The sequence below is a fragment of the Boleophthalmus pectinirostris genome, unplaced genomic scaffold (genome assembly GCF_026225935.1).
Source record: "Boleophthalmus pectinirostris isolate CB_2022bp ecotype Guang Dong unplaced genomic scaffold, ASM2622593v1 HiC_scaffold_22, whole genome shotgun sequence".
Classification (NCBI taxonomy): domain Eukaryota; kingdom Metazoa; phylum Chordata; class Actinopteri; order Gobiiformes; family Gobiidae; genus Boleophthalmus; species Boleophthalmus pectinirostris.
The window spans coordinates 16890897-16904441 of NW_026571190.1; the positions used below are offsets into that span (position 1 = coordinate 16890897).

The window sequence follows — 13545 nt, forward strand, 5'->3', positions numbered from 1 at the left end:
TGCTCTGTTACACCTTGTGTCATGAATCTTTTGTTCAGTAGAGTTTGGCAATTCAGGGCTAAAGTCATACAAATGATTTTAGTGAAGGAGTTTAAAAATAGTGGAGTGGAGCGGAGCAATTTCTGTATTACCAAATGACATCACAAGGTTTGAGAGAACAACCTAAATAGCAGGCTTTGTGTGTTAAACATCTTTAACACACAACCGAAGATCAAAAAAAACTTTGTCTGGTTAGAATTTAATTTCTCCTCTGCTGTGTGAATGAAACGAAACACAACTCCAGGTATGTTTTGATGAGGAAACAACAACAGGGCTTAAAGCTTACAAGAGTCAATTATGTGTAATCTGTGTGAACCACCTGCAGGTACAGACCTATAAACTAGAGCAACAGAAAATTAAATATTTAATGTGTCTCTGGGCTGATAATGTGGCGAGGACACACTGCATGAAACATTTTGCAATTCAAATAGAAAACCAAGGAATGGAAGCAAAATATATACGTTGCTAATATTCTTTTTGGATAGTATGTAGTGCAGAATTGGACATTGTTTTGTACCCAAATACAGTCCAAGATTTTCGCTGTTTCCTTGCTCCGGGAGAATGGCTAAGTGACAACTCATACACTATGTAGTCATCCTGTTAGCTTGTGGTGTACAGCAGTTAGTAATCCAAGCTGCAGTCACAGGAATCCACTGTGCAAATGAACAAGTGAGATTTCACATAGATGAAGGAGAGATGATAGAAAGAACAAAAGGGCAAAACACTATATTGTAATCGTTTTTAGATGGTAATATGGTTAGTTAGACTTTCATATTTTGAAATTGCTGCAACCTAAAACAATCACATTTGACCAGTCAAGAGTAATATTCCTATTTATTTTGCATATACTATTCTTAACTCTACTTGACACACCTTGTAACTGCAAGTTGTCCTATATATAAATTTAAGTGTTACAGGTGCTAAGTGAGTGTGAATCAGGACTACAATTGAAATTCAAGGTATAAAAATAAGCTTAAAGGTCCTACATTATGCAAAATTGACTAAGAAATTCTGCATTATTAGTCTCACTCAAAATGCTCTGTTCCACCTTGTGATTCATGTAGCAGTAGTTTTAAATACTAATAATGTATCAGTTTTATATAGCACTGTTTTCGACACTCAAAGACGCTTTACAGAGCATTATTCACTCACTCCATACCTGGTAGTGGTAAGCTATTATTGGGGCAGACTGACAGAAGCAAGGCTGCCAATCTGCGCTATCGGCCCCTCTGATCACCACCATCAGTCACGCACACACCACTTTCATACTAGGCAATGTGGGTGAAGTGCCTTGCCTAAGGACACGACAGTTTTTTTTGCGACTGGCGCCCCACTGTGGCACCTGAAGCCTAAATATGCAGAGTTTGTGTGTTAAATCTGTGTGAATGAACATTACAGAACTCCAGGTATGTTTTCGATGAAGAAACAACATTATAACAGAGATCAGAAAATGTGGGCCTACACAGTCTTCATTATTCAGTTGGTGCAATAAACATAATGATGACCTGTCACTGATTTTAATACAAAATAAATATTGGGTACATTTATTGTTAACCCACATCATAATAGTAGTAACTCTTTATAATACATTATTAGTTCACTCCACATATAGTCACAGCTGCCCTGGGGTTTGACTGGGAGAAGCAAGGCTGCCTATTTGCGACATTGGTCCCTCTGATCACAACTTTGATAACAAACACACCACAATGAGTGCATATACATACTCATCAGTATCCCGGTTATGATCAGGTTTTTTGAGTATCCCCGTTTCTTCATGGTGCATGTATATGCAGTACCCCGGTTTCAGTATATGGCAGTATCCCGGTTATTAGAAACCGGGTTACTGTAGTTGGTATATTCTGATAGTAACCAGGATACTGTGGCATGTATACTCAGTACCCCGGTTACTGCAACGTAAAGATGAGTGCGCATGCGTCCAAAAGACACTTTCCAGTCTTTTCACCACAACAGTAGCGACATAAATAAAGTGACCAACATAAATAAAGTGACCACACGAGTGAAATGACTGTAAAATAAAGAGCTGTGCTAAACCTGCACATGTACAATCTGCACTCGTATGACCTGCACGCATATGATCGCTGAAAAGCTAAAACATAAACTATCTTCTATACAACACACGCACAGAACACACTTATCATCATTAGCGCCTCTTCTGTCACAAAAAAACAAAACAAATAAAACCCCCCCACACACACACATTATCCACTGAGTTGTGTCTTTTAGTCCGAAAGAAGCTGATCGCATCAGCGGCACAAGGAGCGAGATGTTTTTTTTATCACAGCTAACAGTTTATGCTAATTAGCCATGCAGTCTTAAGTTTCGTTTCTGTAAAATGTAAACAAATGTGATCAGAGCTGAATTACGGCCTGATGTGGCTCTATGGTAGTTATGGTTTATATGTTGTAAAGTTGAGTTTATTTATGCAGAAGATTTGAATGAAGAATCTGTTGGGTTTGATTTGTGCAGTGGATTGTGGGAGATCTCACAGCTCCTCACCGCTGGTTAAACCTCCCGAGCTTCTTATGCTAAAGGAGCTCACGGCTTGTATTTTTCCTGGTTTATTAAACTGATTTAAGTAAATTTTTGCGCTTGCGCATTTGTAAGATTATGTCAAGAAACCGGGATACTCAGTTTGACCATGTATACACGAATATGAGTATCCTGGTTCCTCAGTGCGCATGTATACGCAGTAACCCGAATACTGACATAACCGGGATACTGATGTGCATGTATACGCACTCAATGTGGGTGAAGTGTCTTGCCTAACACACAACATGCAAGAATCATCCTCTGACCACTGAGTTGCTGGACAGGTGATCTAAACGCTGAGCCACTGTTGCACCAAAACTTGGCGAATGCATTTCTGAAAACAACTTAAAATCTAATATTTCTCAACAAATGTCTCAAATCGACAAGCTGCGGGTGAATCTGTTGGCTTTTTCCTTATAGTTTTGTTTTTAGACAGTTTGAGAAAGTCCTGTGGTGTGTTCAGTTTCTGTAGGATTTCTCAGTGCCAATCAAAAAATGAAAAGAGCAGTTTTACTTCATCTTCAAGACAGCTGCGGACCAAACCTCCACATCACTCCTATGTCATGACAGGCTGAAAGGGACAGAGGGAGAGAGAGAGAAAGAGAGAGACGGAAAAAGTATGATGCAGAGTGAGATGGACAGAGACGGAGATCAAAACAGAGAGCGAGAAAGAGGGAAAAAGGTGAGGAGAGAGGGAGAGAGAGGGGTATGTGCTGGGGATAAAGAGAGAGACAAAGAAAGAAAGAGCAAGAGGTAAAGGGAGAGAGAGAAAGAGAGGGCCAAAGGCGATAGTGCGAGAAAGTAAGTTTAAGAATTGGAGACAAACAAAAAGAGAGAGACAAAGTCAGAAGGAGAGAGGGAGAGATGGAGAAAGGGAGAAGAGTGAGAAAGGGAGACAGAGTGAGTGGAAGCGAAAAAGAGTGTGTGAAAGAGACAGGAAATAGAAGGAGAGAAAGAGAAAAATGGAGAGGGCCAAGGGGGATAGAGCAAGAAAGTAAGGGTGAGAATGGGAGACAAACAAAAAGAGAGAGACAAAGACAGAAGGAGGGACGGAAAGATTGATAAATATAGATAGAGGGAGAGACAAAGAAAGGGAGGAGAGAGATCTAAATCTTTCAGACATCTTCTCATATTTGTCCTGGTCGATGCGTCAAAAGTTCACACCATCCATTTGTAAAGTTCTATTTTTTCTTGTGTTTTCCTCCATACACTGACACTCGTCATGATGTAGCACACAGCACAGAGGGCAAACGCCACAGCACCACCGGACACTGCTGCTTTCTACTCTATTATTTCCTGTTTCTTATTTTTGTCTGACTTTGGAGTTCACCTTTTACTTTTACTCAAAAAGCAGTTTTCTGTCAACTCCAAATTTTAAGGCGTAGATGTGGAACTAAATATTCTAGAGTGGTTGAATACATTTTTATTAGGCTTTCAAATATTGGCAGCTGCTATTTTTTGAGCAAGCCGTTTAGCTTTGGGTCGTGGCATTCTATATCTACAAATGTCTTCAATGGAAACTTAGTGACTTAAGATTTATTATTGACTTAGATTCATTATTTTTTTTCCCCCTTGTGATGTCAGGAAGTCCTCCACTGTGTTTTCAACTAAATAAACCTTCACTGTAATAATTTCTATGACTTCAGCCCTGGAATTACCAATCTCTACTGAACTATAGGTTAAAAGTAGCTGCTTGAAAACCACCGCTTCATGACATTACAAAGTGGAACAGAGCATTTTGAGCTTTAAAGATGTAGATTATTAAGGCAGGATTACTCAAACATGTGTGAATGAAATAAAACACAACTCCAGGTATGTTTTTGAGGTAACAACATGCCATGGCTTAAAGCGCACAAGAGTCAATTTAGTGTAATACAGAACCTTGAAGTCTTTGAAGGTGAAAATTGGCTATAAATCATCATTGTACTCACCTCCAAATTCCACTTAGCAGTAGCAGTATGTCCGTATGACAGTGTTTTTCACCTCTGTGATCAGACTGTTAAATGAGTCAGTTTGCTGCTGTAAAACATTCACTCGACACATTATTATACAGCATTGTATAGCATTTTACATTGTACTGTTTGCCTATGTATTGATTTTTATTGACATGTTTACTATATCGTCTTAAGGGGTTCTGCGATTACATTACCTCCTTTTTATGTGTGCATAAAATTGACAATAAATTAAATCTTGAATTTGCAACAATTTGAGGATTTGTTTCAAATTGTTCATGTCTGTGGGGATGGTCCTAATTGTTCATCATTCTGGGAGTAAAATAAAAAGAATATGAAAAAAGAAAATAAAACTCCAATATGTTGACATTTTAAAGTTCATTAGACAAATAAAATGGGAGATGAAACTAAGGGTAGGTTTAACACAGGCTTTTAAACTAGCACATATAGTTTTGTGGATTCTGTTTTAGAAGACCAATATCCAGTCTGTAACTTTATTCCTCTGCTACCTTTGCCGTATGTTGAGTGCACTGAGGTCTGAGTACAACCTGTGCTCTGTGTTGCTACAGTACATCCGCAGTACATTACAGAGCACCCCCTGATGTTACAGCGGCTGGCTCTATCCTGTCCACATGACCTTTGACCTCTCCCGCTGTTCCACTCTGCCCTGTATGACCACTTCTATTCCTGTCCCGGGGTCCGATGGAGTCTGCCACCTCCTCTGCTCTTCTCCTCGTGACAGTTCAAAATCAAACACTGTCTTTCTCTGCCAAGTCTAATGTGAGTCCTTTATTTCTTATTAATTAATCTATGCCTTTTCAATTTAATTTACATTTTCTTGAGGGAATGTCTTGAATAAGGTAATGTTATAGCTTTTTCTGAAATGTCCCACTGTTTGGCACTGAATGATGTCTCCATGGAGAGAAGCAGGTGACACCACCAGGACAAGTTACTTATCTAATAAAACAAGGTAGATCTTTTAAAACTTTATACCATAACATTGTTCCCTCATCAAAACATGCCTGAAGGAACATTGAAACATGCCTCTTTACAGTTAGCAGTATGACTGTAGCCAGACTGGTGTCACCTAGTGCCTCCGCTCAATTTAATTTCTCTCAGGAATCAGAATACACTTGACCGTTCACAAAAACCCTGGAAGTGCGAGTCCGAGCACCAGCCAATCAGTGAAGAGCCATACATTCTGTGTTGGCAGCAATTCCCGAAATCGAGGATTTAAAGCCGGAATAAAAAGTTTGGTGAATTTTATCAAGGGGAAAGACGTTATTACCCTTCTTTCTAAGTGACTTGGTAAAAGCTTAATATACCAGTTAGCCTCGTTAGCGGCGCATTACATACGTCATGACCAAATAGCAGCGATTGGTTAAAAGAAAAAAGTACCCGCTAACCGTTGAGCGAACAAATTCTAATGCTGTGAGCTCAGACGGTTTCTATGAAGTGAAACTGGCTGATGAATCAGGCTAGTATGATTGTGTCCAGTGCTCAGTCTACAGGCCTCCAAAGCCTTGCTCCTGCATAGCAAAATGCATGCTGATAATGTGACAGTGCTCTGAAGGGAGAGTGACTTAGCACAGAGAGCAAAGTGAGTGAAGACAAAGAGTGTCAAAAACAAAACTGAAACTTATAAAACATGTTAATGCGTTGTTTTCTGCAAATCTAGCATTTTCAAAACAATATAAGGTAACATACTGATCTAAACGTGTAATTAGGAGATAATACCCCATACTAGTGTAATACCCTCTCTTTAATGCCATACCGTGGAACATTACAGGCAGAAGGCTAACCCTTCACCAGAAAAGTTACACTTGTGCAGCTTTAAAGAGATGTTGGCCTGTTCATTGCAGATGTGAAACTTTTAGGATCATGCTAAATCTGGACTCTGAATCAATCATCCTAGAGCCAATATTTAGCTATAAACAGCCCTGAATAGACACCCTTAGTAATCGAGAGTGTGAATTTGCATGTTTTTCTTTACCCCCAAGGGAAAAGCCCACAGTAAAAATAATCATATTAAGAGATCAGTCCAAGGCAAGCCCTGGGCATTTATGATTTATTTACACAGCTCTGAATGTAAAAAAGGTGAATGACCCAAAACAGTAATGAGCACAGAGTATAAAAAGAGCTGATCTGCCCCACATCCTGTTCAAATGTGGAGCAAGGGATAAAAGGCACAGATAAACTGATGGTTTGCTCTGGGCCATGACTAAAAAAGACATTCTTTTAAAAGCATTTGAAAGTGCGCTACTTTGGCCTTCGTCCCATTTAGAAACAGTGCGTCTTCAGAGTCTTTAAAGTGCAGGAGGAGCCGTCCATTAGAGGTGACCTGAAACACACAAAATCACAAAAAACTGCAATTAAACTGTCTGGAATATCCTCCATGTAATGTTAAAGGTGCTCACTGAAACTTTTCTGGAGCGGGGTGCACCAGCTTGTTTCCATGGAGATGAAATAGTTTGGCTTGGAATGTCCCATAATAAGGCCTAAAACAGCAATCCCCACGGAGAGAATAAGAAGCAGGTCTAAAAACATAATAACTTCCTATGTTTATGTAACACATAAATTTGTTAAACTTTTCTGCCATCTGCTTATTTCCATGAAAATGTTATTGCTTTTCCTGGAATGTGGCACAATATGGTATTAAACTTGGCCATAAAAACAAGCATGTGTGTGCAAGCTAAGTTACAGATCTATGGAGATGCTCACAGTATGAATGCATGTTTTTCAAGGTACTTTTGAGCAATAAAAACTTTTATTGAATCAATACAAGATAGATACCTTTAACGGCATACTGTGGAATATTCCAGACAAAGCAATAACATCTTCACAGAGACAAGCAGAAGGTGTAAAGTTACACAATGCACCTTCAACATACATTGTTACAGCAGGCTCACTTCTTCACATATTTGACCTTTACCTTTACCCTGCATCACCTGCTTGTCCCTAGATATATATATATATATATATATATATATATATATATATATATATATAGAGAGAGAGAGAGAGATACATTTAATGCCATACTGTGGAACATTCCAGGCAAAGCAACAATATCTCCATGAAGACAAGCAGGTGGCAGATCCTCCATGAGAAAGGTTAAAAAATGTGTTTGCTTGAACTATGCCAAGCAGTTAGACATATTCACTTTCTTACCCAGCCCTTCATTCAAATCCCTGAAATAAAAATATCACCAGGAGTAATCAATTATTTAACACTGTATAACCTTAATGCACTGCTTTACTCGTACAGTTTTCTTTTAAATTTTTAAGGTGAATTTGTTGTGTAGCCTCAAATTTTATCGCCTCATTAAATCTAAAGAAGACTGAATATATGGAAAAGAACAGGTCAGTTTTAGCAGACAAGGAACACATAAGCAGAAGTGCATTACAGTTTGCAGTGACATCAAGCTGGGGGGGATGCATGTATGTCTATATTGCAGAATGTTTAGCAGTTACTATGGTGATACAATGCATACAAACACAGCCAGATAAGATGCCTCTGTCTTTGTATGCCCATGTGCTATTCCCATTTAGTCTTTTTTGGAAATAGAAATGCAATAAAATTATATAAAAAACAAGAAGAAAACTTTGTTACGTAGATTGGCAAATATGAGCTTCAACAGCATGACAAATCTTGGATATTGGTATCTTGTGAAAAAGAAACAGTTTTAAAACAATGAAGCAATCAAAAGCAAATGTTTCCTGTCTCCTACTGTTTTGTATGTTGATGAACAGTTTTCATTGTTAGTTTTGTCTAGAAATGTCGCCAACCTTCAGTGTGAAAATGAGAACTGAAGAGGTTTTGTCTTGTTGCTTTCTCAGTTGGACATTGAAAAAAACAAACAAAACAAAACACTAGTCTATGAAACTAAAAAGGTAGTGTAACTAGACCAAGTTACAGGTCAGATCTGTGGAGGGACAACCCTGCTCACTGTTTTTCTAGGTATTTTTGTGCAGTAAAACAACCTGTAGTTGAGTAAATGTTAGGTAGAGCTGTTTAAAGCCATTCTGTGGAACATTCCAGGCAGAGCAATGATATAGCCATAGAAACAAGCAGGTGATGAACCCCCAACCAAAAATGTACATACTGCACCTTTAAGATACATTGTTATTGTTCCCGCATATTTGTCATTTGCAGTGAACCCAAGATCTTATGCCATCTTTGGGTGGGGGTGCTTGTCTCCATAGAGATGTTATTCATTTGCCTGTATTGATTTATATTTTGGTATTACATTTTTCATTGTTGCATTTATTGAATTTTGCATCTCCACTAACTTGGCCTGGTGACGACCAGCCTCTACATACATGCACATTTAAGCTTCGTGGTCAGGAATAGCTAGTTGGAGGACTAACCTGAGCGCCCTTTTATATTTTTGTCTTCTGAACATCTGAAAGAGCTCTGCCTCGGGGTTCACACTGACATGAATAAAACTAATAGACCTTTTTAAATGGCAGCCCTCCGGCATCCATCTGTTTCTCTCACTTTAGTTCAAAACGCTCCCACCTGCACCTGTCCTGCTCTGAACTGCTCCAAATAGAGCTGCACAATATATTGTAATCAAATCAAATTGAAACACAATTTGCGTTGGTGCAATTATCAAATCACAAAAACTGCCTTTATTTAGATAATCCTCTGCAAAGAACAAAAATAACATAATTTTGAAATTGAAAAATCTTTTTGTATCTGTAGCTTAGACCTCTACAAACATGCTCTCGGAAATGCATTGGGTTTTTGTATTAGTTTATCAGTTCATATTTTAGTCTTCTTTTGAATGTTAATTTATAATGTGCACTCTGAATAGAATCTTTTTAAACATACTTGTCTCCAGATGATCTCTTCTTTAGCCTTAAAGTGCATATGAAAAATTGCATGACAAAATAAAGGTGTCATTTATTTTCATTAGTCTAATCATAACTGCTGTGCATAATTTGATCAAGATTTAGGGGCCGACACGGAAATCAATCAGAAGAGCAATTCGCCACCACCGCTAGAGTACAAAAGCTTATTTGAGTCAAAAGCTTAAATAAAAGCCTACAATGGAATTAGAAGAATATTGCTGGCCTTTTAAACATTAAAAACTGCTGAATCATTTGCCTGATTTCCTCCGATCCACAGCCAAAGATGCAAATGGCTCGATTTTCAGAATTAATCCGTTCTCTTGGCTTTCAGCTTTCTACACTTGTTTACATTTGTTTATGGGCTTGTGAAGCCGTGCGCAACCAGGCCAGTGGCAGCTCAAGTTTATGCAGTCTGGCTGGAACATCTACGGACATCCACATAGTGCTCCAGAACCGGTACTGGAGAACAGTGAGGGCAGTGTGTTGTGGTCCATTCTGCATAAAGAATTTGGGATCAGGGACTAAACCCAGTTTCAGCTCTGTGTATTGGACTAAGCTGCACATTTGTAGTCAGAAACAGGACAGTGCAGCAGTAATAGGGATAAGGCTACATACAATGTGTGAAACTAGTGTGTGCACCTTTAGAATAGTAGAAAACCAAACCTAAGAGGAGTATGGTTAAAGATTGCACAGGGACTCCTCCACCTGTCTGCAGCTCAGAGCACAGCCTGTGTACTCCCCAACGAACCCCAGGGAGAGGCAAGGTTTGCAGATTGTCTAAGTGGAGTCTGGTCATTCTATGAGGAGAAAATGTAGCTTCATTCAACAGTTTGTGATTGATACGTACGAGCAGAGAGATGGCAGCTAAACTGCGGTTGCAATCTGTCTAATCACTTGCATGCACACATATGGGATGCGTAAAATGTCAGCATTTAAAAGTTTGATTTCGTTTATGGGCATTTATGTAAGCTTTTAACTCATCCAAGAGCCAGTTTGTTGCAGCCTGCGTTCGCTTTGATTTGGTGCTGACCCCTAAATCATTAAATGTCAACTTTATTTTTGGTAATTCTTTTTTTTTTTTTTTTTTCTACCTCTTTAATCTCAAAATATTACAACTTCATTCTTGTAAAGTTATGACTTTTTCTGGCTTTCATTTTCATTAAATTACAACTTTAATGTAGAAATATTACAATTTTATTCTTGTAGCACCAACATAATTAATTTTTTCAATGTGACACTTCGATTTAGAATTTACATACTCTGTTGTAAATTATAAACTTCACAAAAAAAAGAAAGAAAAAGAAAGAAAAATTTTGCAAGATTTTATGTCAACTAGTGAAATAAATGTTTTAATTTGTCATGTGCACTTTAACGGTGAACTGTGTAACTTATTTGGTTGAGGGTCCGTCACCAGTCTGGAAACTTGCAAGTCAAATTATAGGTTAGATCTGTAGAGAGGCAGTCACACTCACAATAAGAATTGATGTTTTTTAAAGATATTTTTGAGCAATAAATAACGCCTGTAGTTCACTATATGCAAGACAGATTAGCTTAATACCTTACTCTGCACAATTTTCACCAAAGTATTAACATCTCCATGGAGACAAACAGGTAGTGGACCCTCTCCAGAAAAATTACACAGTACACCAGGCCAAGAGAACTTTGCACAACCCATACAATATCACACTATCTCACTCGTTTACAGAAACAGCAAAAAAACGCCCATTAGTAAGTCATAGCATTATTTCATTCACAAACAGCTCAGCCTACTGTCTCCATGTTCAACCCTGTTAGCAACACTACACCAAAGCAATTTACCCCTCAAAGACCACCTGGGACACTTCCACAACATTACCGGAGCAATCAACACGAGCAAGAGAAGAAATCTAAACAAGAAACGTGAGCGGCAAAGACAGATGAAATAATCAAAAAAGGGGAAGTAGACAGAGAGATGTTATCATGATATTGGAGGATGGGGAAAGGCCGGAGGTGCTGAATGGGCAATAAGTACAGTATAATACAGCTGTAATTCCCATAGACAAGACATTATATAAGAGGAGCAGGGTCAGGGAGAGGGATGGAGGGATGAAGGAGAGTGTGCGCCAAACAGCAGGAGGAGATCAGTGCACACAATGTACAGACACAAGCACTATTGGACTGGTGGGGCATCCAGGGAGTGATAGAAATATTTCAACTACAGAGTTTTCAACAGACAAATGAAAGAGGGGCACTCAATAAACGTGGAGGCTTTAGCTGGGTGGGTGTCGGTGATATTGACAAAAATGAATGTATATAGGGTTCACACTAGCTGGCACAGCACATTAAAACTGAGATTAAACCTGCACTAAATCTGAGGACAAGACCAGGACTATAACAAGACCAAACCAAGACAATCGAGATCAATCCAGGACAAAAGTGAACCTATTTGTTCTATAGCTTCAGAGAGTAGGGCCATTATTCAAACCTATGGATGCAATATTTGTCAGTTATGGCAAGTTTGTGAAGCCAGTTCTAACAATTAATGATAGGGTTCATCATTTGTGGATCATAAATTTGGATATTTGGATGAATGTAATCTTATGCGTTATACGTGACACATTGCAGGATTTATCAGGCTTAAGAGATTTTTTTAAAAGTGTGACAAACAGCACAAATCACAGACACAAGGATAATCATTTGAGATTTTAAGTCTAAGCTCAAAGACGTCAGAGAGAAGACCACGCGCCACAAGCTAAAAGTTGTGAACGAACAAAGCTGATGCACCATTGGCAGTTGCTTCCTGTCTAAACTAAATCTTGCTTGGAGACTGTAAAATGTTCCAAAGATCAGAGTATTGCCCTTTTTGGTTAGATGCAAGTCAAGACTTTTGTCTTATTATTTGTGAAATGTGGTGCAGTAGTTCAGATAAATACTTTTAATGCACAGAAAACACAGACAGACACAGAGGATTCATGTTTACTGTAGCAGAAGCTTCACCCTGATCCACACTGCATGGATTTATGCAAATAGACACACGTGAGAATCTACTCTGGTCTTTATTCTTTACTCTAAAGAATGCTTAAAACTAGATCAGTAGCTCTATTTTGTGAACTCAATGTCATTTTTAGTGGAGGACAAATTCTAATGGATAATATGGATGAGGCTGTTGCAGTTTAACTTTACGAGAGGTGAGTAATAAAATTGCCTAATTATTTTCGCCATTTTCGGAGTTCTCTCTCTTTCTCTCTTGCGTGTTTGTGTCCTTCCTTCTGTCCCTGATGCTCTGTTTTATTGGCTGGTGCAACAGCGGTGATGTTTTGTGGTTACGAAATGACAGAGCATCTCATAGCTGCACGATCACCATAAACATGAGGAGGGCGGCGGATTAAAAAATTGCATACGAAGATCCAAAGTTGGGTCATGCCTCTGCGATGTTGGAGAGAAGCAAATTGGGTAAGTGACCCTGTAGTATGTAGCGGGCTTAATACGTTTATAAGACCCATTTCAGCACATCTTTTTGCTGATTTCTACAATTTGTCGCTGCCCACTCCTGCATAAGCTCTCAGTAAATGTAGCAATATCCTGTTTACTGCGCATCATAAAAGAAAACACATTGGGACTTATTGATCTAAATTTTAAACATGTTAACTCTCTTGAAAAATTATGTATCTAGTGTATTCAATGAGCCAAGATTGTAAGGAAATCCTATCCATGGTTTTTAGAGTGATGAAAAATGAGGATTGTTGCCATGTATTTAACGATGCACAGTGTAACTTTTCTGCTGGAGGGTCTGCTTCTCTCCCTGAAGATATTGCCTGGAATGTTCCACGCTATGTCATTACACTTATCTATCTCTATGGAGACAGGAGCTGACCACAAGCTCAAGATTACAAGATTTTCAGATCCGTGGAGAGGTGAGCCCACTCACAAAAGAATACAAGAATACAATTTAGGGCAATAAAAACTCATGTTACTGAATAAATGCAGCATGGATACGTTTAATGCCATACCAGGACATTCCAGACAAAATAATAACATTTGCATGGAGACAAGCAAAAAAGCTCATGACCATAGGTGAGAGTAGGAACGAAGACTGACCGGTAAATCGAGAGCTTCGCCTTTCGGCTAAGCTCCCTCTTCACCACAACGGTCCGATACAGCGACCGCAT

General features: G+C 38.8%; 1 protein-coding gene across 2 annotated transcripts in view; it reads right to left on the bottom strand.

The window, feature by feature from the left end:
• Nucleotides 1–6569: 6569 nt before the first annotated feature.
• The window catches only part of LOC110173873 (endonuclease V), a 75496-nt gene continuing 68520 nt past the window's right edge, over nt 6570–13545 (bottom strand). The window contains exon 8 of one of the 2 annotated variants that reach the window (XM_020939882.2): nt 6570–6882. In XM_020939882.2, coding sequence (XP_020795541.1) covers nt 6763–6882 — 120 coding nt within the window. In that variant the 3' untranslated portion in view covers nt 6570–6762. The remainder of the gene's footprint in view (nt 6883–13545) is intronic. The other variant, XM_055158743.1, reaches the window with a different exon arrangement.